At 46.2% G+C, this 13,543-nt stretch overlaps 1 protein-coding gene across 8 annotated transcripts in view; it reads right to left on the bottom strand.

The window, feature by feature from the left end:
* Positions 1-13,543, bottom strand: part of LOC134875843 (nuclear factor 1 B-type-like) — a 64,684-nt gene that overhangs the window by 24,513 nt on the left and 26,628 nt on the right. For 6 of the 8 annotated variants that reach the window (XM_063900523.1, XM_063900524.1, XM_063900521.1 and 3 more), the window contains exons 3-4: positions 2,956-3,012; positions 1,058-1,126 (exon numbers count right to left, since the gene is read on the bottom strand). In XM_063900523.1, the coding sequence (XP_063756593.1) occupies positions 1,058-1,126; positions 2,956-3,012 (126 nt within the window). The remainder of the gene's footprint in view (positions 1-1,057; positions 1,127-2,955; positions 3,013-13,543) is intronic. The other 2 variants (XM_063900526.1, XM_063900527.1) reach the window with 1 other exon arrangement.

Genomic DNA, 13,543 nt, shown 5'->3' with positions numbered 1-13,543 from the left:
TTTCTTTAGCTATTCATGTATTTTCTTGACTAATAATGTGGTGTTCAAAATAGTAAGGATTGCCATTGTCATAAATATTAAACAGAGATTGTATATACATGTATGCATTCTGTCATTAATGAGAAGCAGGAATATGCTCCAGAAAAACACTGTCATGATTTCCAAACAGCAAAAAAAAAATCAGATGGATGTCATAATTTGAAAACAGCAATTGTAATATTTTGTAAGTCTGAATATTATTCGAAATATCAAGATCTTCATTAGTTATAATGCTTTTAATGACAGCAGATACCATAGTAATAGTCTGTGGTGGAGGCTGACATTTAGTTGAACTGCACCTCAAGAGTTTCTGCAGTAAACAGGACTCACACTATGGGACTGGAATAGACTTTAACACACAGACAGGTATGCTGCTCATAATCACAGGTTGTTGGGGGTGACTGGAGACTTTGTACACCTCAGGCATGTTCCTGAGCTAAAACGCATAGGAAAACGCCACCTCGGGGGCCCTTGGAGAGGAGAGGACTGCTGCGAGAACAACCATCAACGGCTGTGCATCTGTGGACGTGTCAGTACAGATGCACGCAGGCTCGCACCGACGGCGGTGCAGTCAACAGACTGGACAAACTGGATTTACCACACTGCAGTGGTACGGCAGAGCAATTCAGTAAATAAGCACAGGTTTGGATTCGTAGAAAAGCTACACATTCTGTAAAAATAAAAACCACCTACAGTCTGCATTTGATTAAAAGGAAAGATTAAACGTTTCTCTGTGACCTGATTAGACCTCTGTGGGCGTGTACAGACTGCGTTTGATTGACGTCTCCCTGACTCATATGATCTGGCTTGCACCTGTTAGGGCAGGGAAACTAACACCCTCTACATTCTTGTCAGTACATTGACTTTGTTCTCCTCATGCGATTCACTCGTAGCACCGCCCAGCTTTTCAGTGTGAGCAGAGGTGGGATCAGTGATAAGGAACAGAATACCTGAAAACACCTGTGAGCGCGGGGGACATACTTGGATACAGTTAATAATATACCGTGTGTGCACTTACTTCTGGACACTCGCACCAGCTCTGCAACACTGAAGACTCCTGATTTGATGAAGCTGTCCTCCAAGTAGACTGTAGACAGAGAGACACAAATGATGCAATCATTAAACAACTGAAATACCACAAAGTTAAGAGTTGACGATTTTACCTCCAACAAAGTGATCAATATATATGTCAACTTTCTTTTTCTGAAGCCGTCAGCTTGATATTTATTTACACACACTTTTCACAACCACGATGATTATTCCTCGATGAAGCTTATAAAACATTGGCATTTGTCCTTGTTACTCCGTAAAGCATTACCTTAAGTAGTCAAAAATGGAAAAAAGAAGGTATCTATGTCTATAGAAATATATTTAACATTTTATATCATAAAGATAATTGCAAAAAAAGCAAGAGGTATATCAGGTCGTAAATTAGTCACGGACAAATACACAGTTAATGACACACAGGGACTCAGTCATACTGGTAAAAAGAAAATGATGCAGTATTTTTCATGCTTTCTTTCTGTAGTAACAAAACTATTCTGAGATGAGATGTGTGGACTTTAATGTGTTTTATGGAATAAACATGTAGTTACTGTGCTTGTTTTTCAGTTGACACTAACAGTGTGGTGTGCAGCAGTACAGTACAGAGTGACAGGACAGGTGTGTGTGTGAGGAGGGGGGAGACGTGTCGACTCAAACTGCTGCTGAGAGGAAACCAGTGAGGGAGGCCGCACCGAGCTGCAGGCGCCGCGTATTTAATCAAATACACAAGCAAAACTTAATAACTGTCAGTGGATTTAGATACACTATCACATCAACAAATACCCACCTTAAAGAGCCGTTCGCAGCAGTATTTACATTAAAGCTTATTTACTCTGTAATGTAATCCAATGTAAACTTTGGAAGCCTCTTTGGAAACAAATTAAAGTGTTTTTTGTCCCAGCTTTTTTCCTCCTGTTTTTGAAAAATATTCTTACCCTGAACAAATGACATGGTAATGTATATTTTTTTGAAGCATATCTTATATGACCAACACTTATCAGAGGCTACAAGTCAAGTCAAACAGCCAGACAAGTTATTGACTCCCAAATTACTCCGGCTCTGCTTTGATGCGGTGTCAAAGTCAGTGAGGCCGTGCCAGAGAGATAGGCGGGCGGCTCGATTGGCACCTACAAAGCCTCATGCCTCCAGTGAGCCAACGGGTTTTGCGGGGAGCTGTGCCGCTGCTGAGGGCCCACCAAGCCCTGAGTCATTGGCTCGCTAACATGTTTCCCTTGGCACCTGCATTGGCAGAACCTGCTCTGGAGGTAGACAACTAATTATACTTCTCAAACTCTTTTCATTCCAATATTGTGACGACAGTGCACAGGTCAGTCCAGGGAACAACAGCGGCGCTGTGAGAGAGTATTCTTGGCAGCGGCTTCAACATGACACACTCAGCAACCAGCCAAAGGTGCAATCTGCTGTAAACTTTTCACTCTTTAGTGTCTTGGCCTCCAGGATGATGACGCTTCAAATGTAATCATCCGAGTTATTTCTCCTCGCTCCATTTGAAGTTAAGCTACGTCCTCAGCCAGAAGTAAAAAAATCCCTTATAGTGTGTGTCATTTTTTTTCTTCTGATCTGATGGGCCATTATTTGCGGATTAATTAACTTATTAAAATCAGACTGAGCTGGTTCTGTGCTTTTTAAAATTGCCATTTTTCTACGATTGACATTAGATCACATGGTATGGAAAATACACCTAAGGCAGTACAGTACAGTTTGTTTGAGTTGTTTTTGTTAAGTAAGGGCTTTGCTATTTTGCCTGTAGATAAACACAATTTAAAGAAGGTAAGGTACGATGTGCATAGCGTGAGCTGCCAGGAACAATAGAGCGATGACAGGAGGGAGGAGGGCTGGTACTGTACATACCTGGAAGAGGGTTCTTGCCTTGCTCATTGTTACTGGGACTTCCTGACTGCTGCGAGTCTGCAAACACACAGAGAGATGAGGGGAGGGGGCTTAGTAAAGGACAATAACATGCCATCTTACTGAAACACGGTTCTCTTGTCAGCATTGATTTTTCTTCCAAAGATAACCTGATTAAAGTATTTTAGAAATGTATTTGATCTCCTATTTTAACAGTTTGTCAAACACTTTTGGCCTACTAATCGTCCCTCAGGTTGTTTAAAGGGAAGAAATCCCTTTTTTTCAACAAGACAAAGTGCGTTTCAGGGCTTCCAGGGCGTCTTAATGTTTTTCCTTATCTGCCAGGCGAGCAGAGCCACTGTGCATTAAACAAGACAGTTTTGTTTGAACAGCATTATCATTAATGGGAAGGCAAACTGTAGAGGAAAAGCTCTCTGTCTGACACTGGATAGCTAAAAAGTTTTTACCGGCAGACCTCTGGGTAATTTTTCAAAGGGGCCGAGAGAGTGTTGGAGGGAGGGGGTGGCGCAGAATGTGTTCGGTCCTGCTGTGCAAGGTACGAGCACAGAACAGAACGTGGAGAGAGGACAGGAGGGGCGGGGAAACACAAGGAAACATGAGTGGAATTCTTTCCACCGGCTTTGGTATGAGACGGCCCGGACTGACGTCTTTTCCTCAGCAGTTTCTCCTTCATCAAACAACAGCAAACGTTGGGAGACATCAACTTGTTGGAAAGAATAAACCCAAAATATCAAGGCCTCACAATCACACACTGAACTGCTGCCGTGCCAAACAGTGATCAACGTGGACCCCCGTAATGACGACCGAAGCCCCCATATGCCAACAAGAAGCAGCAGGGAGATTATTATCTACGCCTTTAACACAAGAGCCCAGACAAGAAGCTGGAGAAAGTGAACTCAGATACCCTCGCCGTCCAACAACACCCCCTTTTTCCTGCCGCAGCTCTCATGAGCAGCGTTACAGAGAGAAGGAAAGAGGAAGGGGGGGAAGAAAAAAGTTGAAAGATTTATTCTTGTTCTCTCTCTGTGTCTCTCTCGTTCCCCCTCTCCTAAATTTGACTATTAAACAGCCCTGCAAAAACAGAATGTTCTTGGCTGAAGCTCAACAATGACAAAGTAGGGAGGGAACGGGACCATACGTTAAGAAGGAAAAAAATACCCTCTCTTCAGTATGCCTAGCCCTATATGTACGAGAGGAGTTAAAGTTACCGTCGCACACTCCGTGCTCTGATTCCAGAAAACGTAGAAACACAAGCCAGACAAAAGCTTTTGCAACACAACAGTAGTTTTATATTTTCTTAGGATGTCTGGTAATTTTCATGTGCACACAGAAAAGTTAAGGCTGTCACTACTGATTATTCTATTTTTTGAGTCCTCAAAAATGACCAAAAGTGAATAAAATGCCCAAGAACTCAAGGTGACATAAATTCCTTGTTCAAAAGTCTAAAACGTCAAAATATTAAATGATATACGTCGGAAGAGCATCAAATATTCAAAGTTGAGAAGCTGGAACAACATCTGCATCTTAGATTAATTCACTCACCGACAAATAAAATACGTTTTCAGTGAATCATAGCACTAATAAAAGACTCTTGACAACATTGTCTTTGCTCAGGAAAGTTTGCCTTGCAGAAAAAAGCAACAATTCCATTAAGTTGACCCCCACACACACACACACACTTTCACATACACACAGTGTGTAAAGCAGCTTTTGTGGGCGAGCGGAGGGTTGTGTGGTTTTGGCACAGCACATGTCCATAAAGTGATTGCAGGGAGCTCAGTGGCCTTGTCTCCTGTCTTCTCCGTCTCCGCCCCCCTCCCCATGCCACTTTCAGAGTCATCCATCAGTCTCGTTACGACTGCCAAGTCTACGCTCGCGCCCTGAGAAACTGCTGAGCGGGGAAGAAAAGAGCCAGAGGAGAGAAAAGAGCAACCGGAGAGTAGAGATGAGGTAAATGCTCAGAGAAGGTGGTGAGGGGAGAGGTTCGTTTAGATCGGATCAGGAGTTCTGTGTCTTTGGTTTGGTTTCTTTCCCTACTCCGAGGGCTGACATGACAAAAAGAGCAGATGGTGGTGGCAATTAGAGATCCCAGGCAGCATCTTCCAGCATGAGGCCCCACTGTCGCACCAGGAGAGACCACCTGGATGACTCAAGGTGGGACGCGAGCATATGGCGCATCTGCCAGGTCTGCACCGGAGCTGGAAACACCGCCCCTATTGCATTACATTTTACCTTTGACCCGGGAAGGGCAACTCCAAGCTCCTTCATCTTCTATCAGCCTGATTACATCGTTTAGAACGGTGTGCGCACACTTATCAGGACGCAAGGGTGCTGATTATATCTGCCGAAGACTTTATTTCACATCCTCACTCAACAGGTATTTCAATAAAGCCTCAATTAAAAGCATAAACAGGTCCAAGGAAGATAATACTGGGTTGTAAAAAGTTGGATTTAAGTGCAGTTAAATTGCCTGTTGATACATTCAAAAATGCACTTTAAAAGGGGTTCAAATAAAGTAAAGAAGTTGGATATTTGGAGCTTGGTATCTGTATCTGAAAGGTATCCTGTGCAGAGCCCTAGCCAATCCGATAGTCTTCAAATAAACAGTAGTGTAACCTGTAAATAAACAGTTGCGGTCGAGGAGACTGGGCTTTGCCCCGGGAGCTTGGCAGGCCTAGATCATAGGGCCAGACACCACACACGCTTTCTCACACACACGCTTTCTCTCACACACACACACACACACACACACACACACACACACACACACACACACACACACACACACACACACACACACACACACACACACACACACACACACACACACACACACACACACACACACACACACACACACACACACCTCTTTTCCAAACAACATTTTTGGCACCCTCTGTCCCTGCCACTTGTTTAAATAAACAAACCGATTCACGAAGGAAGTGAAAAAGCAGGACGACGTATGAATCACATTATCTGAAGAAAAAAAAAGTAGCGGAGAGGGCTTGTGGGTATTTTGTCCACGAGTTCTTACACCTTCTTGTCCGGCGGGATACTTATCATACCACTGTAACGATTACAGCAATTAGGGGTAATGGCAACAGAAATCTGGCTCTGAAAGAAAGTTTTCTCAGTGCTTGTGAGGTTTCTCCACGCCCAAGTGTGTTACTCGCCTGGATTTTATAATCACTAAAACACTCGCACACACTCTCCCTAACCCACCCTCTCATTTTTTGGCATCAAACCCATTCTGTTCCCACTAAATTGCAGAACACACATGCACATACACACAGCGTGGATTAAATTAGCCACATAGTTTGGGAAACTTTCTCTTTTTTTTTCCTGACAGCGGTGGTGCACGTTCCTTGCCCGCAAACACTTGCAGACATGTACAGATATCGTCCACAAAAAAACTGTGCGCACGCGCGACACGCACACCCTGCAGATGCATACCGCTGTCGACATTTCAGGAGGAGAAGCCTGTCTGGCAGCCATTTTATGCCGAGCGGGGTTCTGTGCACATGTATAGCACTCTGGCTGCCAGAGGCATGGGTCCCGAGCCAAGACGCATTTCAGCAGCCTGGGGAGGCGAGGGGAGGGCAGTGTGGAGGAGTGGGGTGGACTCCCGGAGAAGTAGGGAAACTGAGAGAGGGAGAAAATATCGACCTAATTACGGAGCAGCTCCAATGCGTAATGTTTCGACAATACAGCTGCTCCTGAGTAAATATTTGATGTGGCCGGGCAGACTTTCTGCTCAGTGTCCTCCTGCTTTTCTTTCCCTTCCTGCTGCAGGAGACCAGTTTGTTCTTGCTTGGAAATGCACACACACAGAAAAAAATATGAGTGTGAAGTGCAGGGTCATGCTAGTCTTAACAGTGAATGGCCGTACATGTGCCGGTATGGAATGTGTGTGTACTTTGTCCCATGTCCTCCTCTGCTCCTGCTTTCGATCATTCGCAGCTCCAGCGATGACCTCACGCTGCTCGGCGGGCTCTATAGCAGCCGGCAGAACCTGCTCTCCTCCAGATCTCTTTCTTCCTTGTCCTGCTATCTGTCTATCTGCAACAGTATCCCTCCTCTATTGTATCTTTTCATACGTGCCTCTGTGTATATCTACCATTTAGTGTGTGTGTAGAGATATCGTCTTATCAGATGTATCTTTTTTCAAATTTCCTCATGTTTCGTTTTTTAACATCTTTCTTTAAAAGTCTCCATGTATGTCAATGCTCTCCCCCCTATGCCGCCTTTATTTTGTTTTAATGCCCCCTCTATCTCTCTTTTTTCTGCTTCTATCTCTTTGTCTCTTTATCTCGCTCTCTTCGCTCTCTCCCTCCCTCGCGCTTTGTTGTCTAAACAAAGTGGCCTTTATCAGGATGAGCTGCAACCCAAACAAGCCAAACAAAAGATATGGGCGAGGAAATCTGCCCGCAGAAGAGGGAGGATCTTATCGTGCCAGCCATTGTGTGCCAGCCTGCCAACTGGCGATGCCCCCCGCCGCCGACCCCTCCCCGCATACACACACCAGAGCCAAATTCTGGCATCTCAGCATCCCCCCCACCCCCCTACCCCAACCCACCCGGACTCATGCATGGCCTTCTGCAAAGGGCTGGCACCTGACCGGGCCTAAAGGAGAGCGATATTGACGCCGAGGGTGAAGGGAAGACAAATGACTGCAGCCAAATGGGCGCCATCTTGGGGTGGTATTGTCTCACGAGGAAGATTAAAAAGTATACGATGCTTGCCTCTACTATGCATTATTGTTTCATTACCAGTCATGCTTTTGCACGGACAGAAAAGCATAGTTTTGTATTCCATTCAACAAACTTCGACTCAATCCCTCAATGGAGCCTGCACACTGTGACACTGTAATGATTATCCCATAATTGAAACAAGGCAAGTATTTCTTATTGGCTCAAAGGAGCACCTGGTAATCCAGATAGCTACCCTATCGAATGACAGGGAATGCAGGTACAGTAAGATGTGTTACACACACACACACACACACACACACACACCCAAACACAGGCCAACACACATTCTCAGAACAAGGCGAGATAGAAAGTGAGAGGGGCAAAGTTGAAACGTCTGTGAGAACAATGACATTTTGCCTTCTTTTCTCCAAGCCAGACACCACAGACTTGTTCAATAGAGCAGGAGGGGACACACACACACACACACACACACAGTAGGACTGTCAGGGTTTTGAGACTTATGGAATCAAGTGGGATCCGAGCCCAGACGGGAACAATGAGAAGCCATACAGTGAGAGTGTGTGTGTGTGTGTGTGTGTGTGTGTGTGTGTGTGTGTGTGTGTGTGTGTGTGTGTGTGTGTGTGTGTGTGGTTAACTGCGTGTGACCGAGCTCACTTGTATCTGTCTGTGTGCGTGTGCATCCCTCGATGTGGGCATTGCCACCTCGGTGTGTGTATCATCAGTGTGTGTTTGTTTCTAATCGTTGCATACTAATGCCGATGAAGAGCGGGCCCTCTTATTCTCCGTCCGAGTCTCTGTGCCTTCTCCTCAGTAAACTCTCACGGCGGTGAAAAGAGGAGAGCATTTTAACCGAGCCGGGAGGACAACAGGCTCCTCATTGAGGTCACCAAACAGTGTGGACGGGGAGGGAGCGCATTCAGTGGCGAGTGGGCCTTGAACAAGGGACTGAATGGCCTGACGGATCATTAGCCCCACCGGCCCGGGAGAGGAGAAGGAAGAACCGGGTGAGCACAAAGGGATACACAACCACAAAACCAAGGATGCAGATGAGGGTTAACCCATCTAAATGCAACTTCCCCACCTTTTAATTTGTGAAATAAAGTTTACCCACCTCTACACGGACGCCTATACGGTGCATAAACACAAAATGAAAAGCAGCTCTGAATGCTTGCGGTCTGATGCCGTGTGCGACGTGTACACACACACACACACACACACACACACACACACACACACACACACACACACACAGGCTGATATACAATATGCACAAACAGGGGCAGACACACCCGGCATCCTGCAGCGAGTTGATCTGTGCTGTTCATGTGTGAAGCAGACAAACTACACAACACACAGTGGCTCATCTGTCCCATGAAAAATGAGCAGGCTGGCCTCCAGTCAGCACACTGCGGCCCACTTAATGTCCCCACCTCCGCCCACTCTCTCTCTGTTTGTCCTTTTCTCACAATGTGGCTTTCCCTTTTGCTTTTTTATGACACTCTTTGTTTTTCTTTTCCTCTTCCAGTATCCCTTTTCATTCCTTCCTTCTAAGCATGCTGCCCGAATGTTTTATCTCCTTTGTGGCACCTGGCGCCTTCCATTGCATCAAGTGTTGCAGATATATCCATAAAAGATTAGCATGATTCTTTGTGCTAACACAATCACTTAGTGAATCTACGGGAAATCAATCCCCAACAATGATCTTCTGAAGTCATTAATAATTCACAAGTTACAACTGTTTCCTCTCTTGTAAATTAGGATATTTGTGTTTAACTATTTCAATACATCTTATGGACTAAAAATCCAATTGATGTGTGGAAAAAAGATCAATAGATTCATTGATGATTGAAATTATTTCTAAGATGTAGGCTTTAAAATAGTTTACACTTACAGAGAACGCATAAATTAGCTGATTTCCCGAAAGTGTGGTCTCATCATTCACAAGTTTAATCAGCGTCAAGTCTAGCCTGTGAGAAAAAAGAACTTTGCATCTGCGCTGAAACAATGGGCCCATCAATGGCCAGCCCCGGCATCTTTTCGGTATGCACCAAACAAACAATTAGCTTTGTTGGGGCGTAATTGACTGGCAGGACCGGGTGGCATTTACATTCGCCCGCTGTTGCCACCCTGCCATTCGATATAAAAGAATAGGTCCATGCGAGGGTGGAAGGTTGGCCACATCTCTCTGGTTGGAAGACACCGCTCTTTTTTAACGGTGGCAAACTTCCAAGCAGGAGCAGTTTTTTTTTTTTTTTTATGCACGGCTGTGGAGGAAGGAGGGAAGGGAGGGTGCGGTGAGGACGAGACTATAGATTTAATTATGCATGCATGTTTTCTCATTCATTGTAGTGGTGGGAAGGGGAGAGGCAGAGGGTGAGGGGTGTGTGGTGGGAGGGTTTGAGGGGGGGAGACAGACCAATGACATTCCGTCGTTGTAGTCCTCCTCCTACAAACACACACACACACACACACACACACACATACACACACACACAAACAAGGAGCAGTCTGGGAGCGAGCCGCTATAGGCTAATGAGGTGACACTCACCGTCTGGAGACTAGCCAAAACAGTCCATTAACTCCTAGCCAGTAGTTAAGAGGAGAAGAAGGAGAAAGGTGGTGGTGGGGAGGGTGGTGAGGAGAAAAGAGAAGGCGGATGGAGGTGGGGGGGGGGGTCAAGCGGGTGAGGTAGACGGCTAGCCCATGGGTTGGTGGGCGGAGCATGTGAGGGGGGAGAAAAAAAAAAGTCTGAAGTCTTTCAGGATGTGAGGGTGGGGGGTATTTCTGCAGTTTTGTAGTTGTGAATGAATCAGCGGGGAGGCTGGTAGAGGGGGGGGGCTGTGCACGAGCGTTCACTGTCGGCGATTATGCTCTGTGGAGGCAGCTCTTCAGGAGAAGTAAGGCTGTGTGATGGAGGAGGAGAGGCGGTGGGGTGGGCGCGCGAGGGAGAGAGGGGGACAAGGGAGATAGATCCAAAAACCCCCCAGTCAGGCAGACAGACCTTTGACAGAGGAGCTCTGTGATTCGCCTCTTTCATCTTCAGAACCCCCCCATCCAGTCGGATAATTATGAGACAAATGCACTGGACCCCTGCTGCTTGAGTGGCAATAGGCATGGGAGGCCAGAAACGCAGAGAGAGGGTTCAAACCTGCACGTCTCGACCGGTCTGCAGGGAGAGGGGGGTGGGGGCGGAGGGAATGAGAGATGGCGGGGTGTTTAGGGGTCTGGGAAATTCCCCACTCTCCCAAGAGAGACAAGTTGGCCCACAGATCATAGTTCAGGGACAGTATGGTTGTGATACTAGCGAGGCCCTAACTGGGTTTAGCCGCCAACCTTCTTTCAACTTACACACACACACACACACACACACACACACACACACACACACACACACACACACACACACACACACACACACACACACACACACACACACACACACACACACACACACACACACACACACACACACACACACACACACACACACACAGACCTAGTTAATAAATACTGTATGGTTTGGTTTTTCAAATGCACCTTTCTGAAAAACATCTGAAATATGCTCCCTGATCTCTGCGTTCAGTTATGTGAGTCTGAGCCAACATGTTGTTATATTAATGTGTTTGATGGAGCTCTGGTCTGCACTGATAAGGGAGCACAGTTAGGGACTGCTATGCTACCTACATGTTTATCTCACAACAAGCACACTTAAGACCCTGGCGGCCTCAAGCAAACATGCTAGCAGGAATTCAATTGTACAAATTCCAAAGAGAATCAGATCTGTCAAATTCAAAAGGAATGTTGTGGAAATATGAAAGCAAATTGTACAACCAATACATCTTTTTTCTGCCAAAGTCAGTTCATTTGAGGCCTGTGTAATGTGTCTGTGAGGCCTCAGCCAGTGATGTGTCAATGATTGTCAGTGCTTACGACGGCGTCAAGCCTCAGCCAAGAGGAGTTCCCACTGGCGAGAGCGGCAGGCCGAGCCAGGGCGACTGGGTGCTCCCTCTCAGGGCAAATGGCTCTCCTCCAGCTGGGCGAGAGGCCACCGAGGATCTCCTGCCACCCATTGCCACTGTTTGCACTCCCCGGGCTCTGCCAAAGCGAGCGGCGGTAAAGCGCACACAAACACACGCGCGCACACACACACCTTGGAAGGAATTATCCGATCATAGAATGCCACCACATCTAAGACCAGATCTTGGCCCAAAACAGACAAAGAAAAACAGAGCGTGCACTCATTCAGACGATTTTGCTGGCACTGCTCCCCTGGAACGGGACATAGGGTGGAGAAGGGTGGGGGGAGGGGAGAAGCAACCACAGAGTTTAATGTGTCATTACAAGCATAAAAACAGACTACTGACATTGCCAACAGATGTCGAGCCAGTTTATTTTTGCCATTACAACTCCAGTAGGGAATGAAGCGGCAGGTGCAAATGAACAGTCATGTAGCTTTATTCTTTACTAGCCGGGCTGCTGTGCTGCCTGCATCATCATTTCTCCTGATCTGGTATTCAGATATGCATCACGGAGGATAAGGCTGGTTATCAATACTCTTCTGATACCAGTACTGGTTTCACAAATGCAACAGATACAGCCAAAAACTGCGAATTGGGAATCCAATGATCCAATTTTACATTTTTATATATCAGCTCATTAACCCTAAGGGATCAACACCACATGTTTGCGTGTACCCAATCCTACATGTGGATTTTATTTGTGAAACATACCACATGGGTTAGGACGGTACCTTCTGGCGAGGTGTAGACTGATCGTAGGCTCAGCTCTAATAATGCCCACACTTTTCTGGACTCTCTACTCCCAATAGTGCAGTAATGACGGAAAAATGTTTTAGCTCTTTTAGGTGTATGTTATTCAGAAGCAGCAGTCCGATGGAGGAGCTTGTTGGTAGTTTAAATGCCGGCTGCCTGCCGCATGGCCAGTAAAACCCCTCCTTTCCTGTTAATGAGCCTGGATACTGAGGCCCCCAGTCGGAGCTGGCCCGTATCAAAGCATCTGTGGGGATCGAGGCTAGGGGGCAACAGGGTTTGTTGAGGGAGTGGGGTTCGGGTGTCTGCACTGGCACAAGACCAGGGAGTGAAGCTTTTAGGGCAACAAGGACATTATGGAAGTCATTTCACAGGCTCTTATAAAGAAAATAGTTGGTTGTTGTCGTTTAATCACAGCACCAGGTAAACGCTCATTTGGTGAGCCATGGTCGCATGCAGAGCAGTGGTTTGAAAAAAAAGCTGCATCATAAAACCAGTTATCACATAACTCACGGGGGAGTGACAGTGGCTGTGCCCGCCACAAGGTCAAAGCGTTGGCAGCGATCCAGAGACAGTGGAGCTCCTCCGCACCTCATGGACCCTCTAACTGTCTGGAGATACGCAGCGAACAGCACTTAAGGTGCAAACCATCTCTGCTCTTTGTGGTTGCAGCTCCCAGATGCACAATTCAATCACAAACACCCAGAGACTCAAAACAGTCAACAGCTAGTCACTTACATCAACAAAGCGGCATATAATCATGACAAAACATCTTCCAGGAGATCAAAATGCAAATGAAATCTCTCAGGTTTTCCAGAGTATTCCCTTTGCCACACCACAATGAGTGATTTATAAATCATACTTAAGTGCATGCTAAGCGAGTATCCACAGCCAGAAAGAGAGAGAGAGAGAGAGAGGAAACTCTATTCCAAAATCCTGGCAAAAAAACAGAGCAAATCTGTTCTGTGCTACTAAGGCCTGCTGGGGCAGCCCCCTCTGCCACTGCAGCAATAACAACATGTGGTTTGGCTGCACAGCGCCAGTTTACAGTGGGAAGAGGAGAGGCGCTAAATTAATTTCAGATTCTGT

The sequence above is a fragment of the Eleginops maclovinus genome, chromosome 14 (genome assembly GCF_036324505.1).
Source record: "Eleginops maclovinus isolate JMC-PN-2008 ecotype Puerto Natales chromosome 14, JC_Emac_rtc_rv5, whole genome shotgun sequence".
Classification (NCBI taxonomy): Eukaryota; Metazoa; Chordata; class Actinopteri; order Perciformes; family Eleginopidae; genus Eleginops; species Eleginops maclovinus.
Note: the sequence above shows the minus strand (reverse complement) of the source record. Positions and strands in the feature narration are given on the sequence as shown.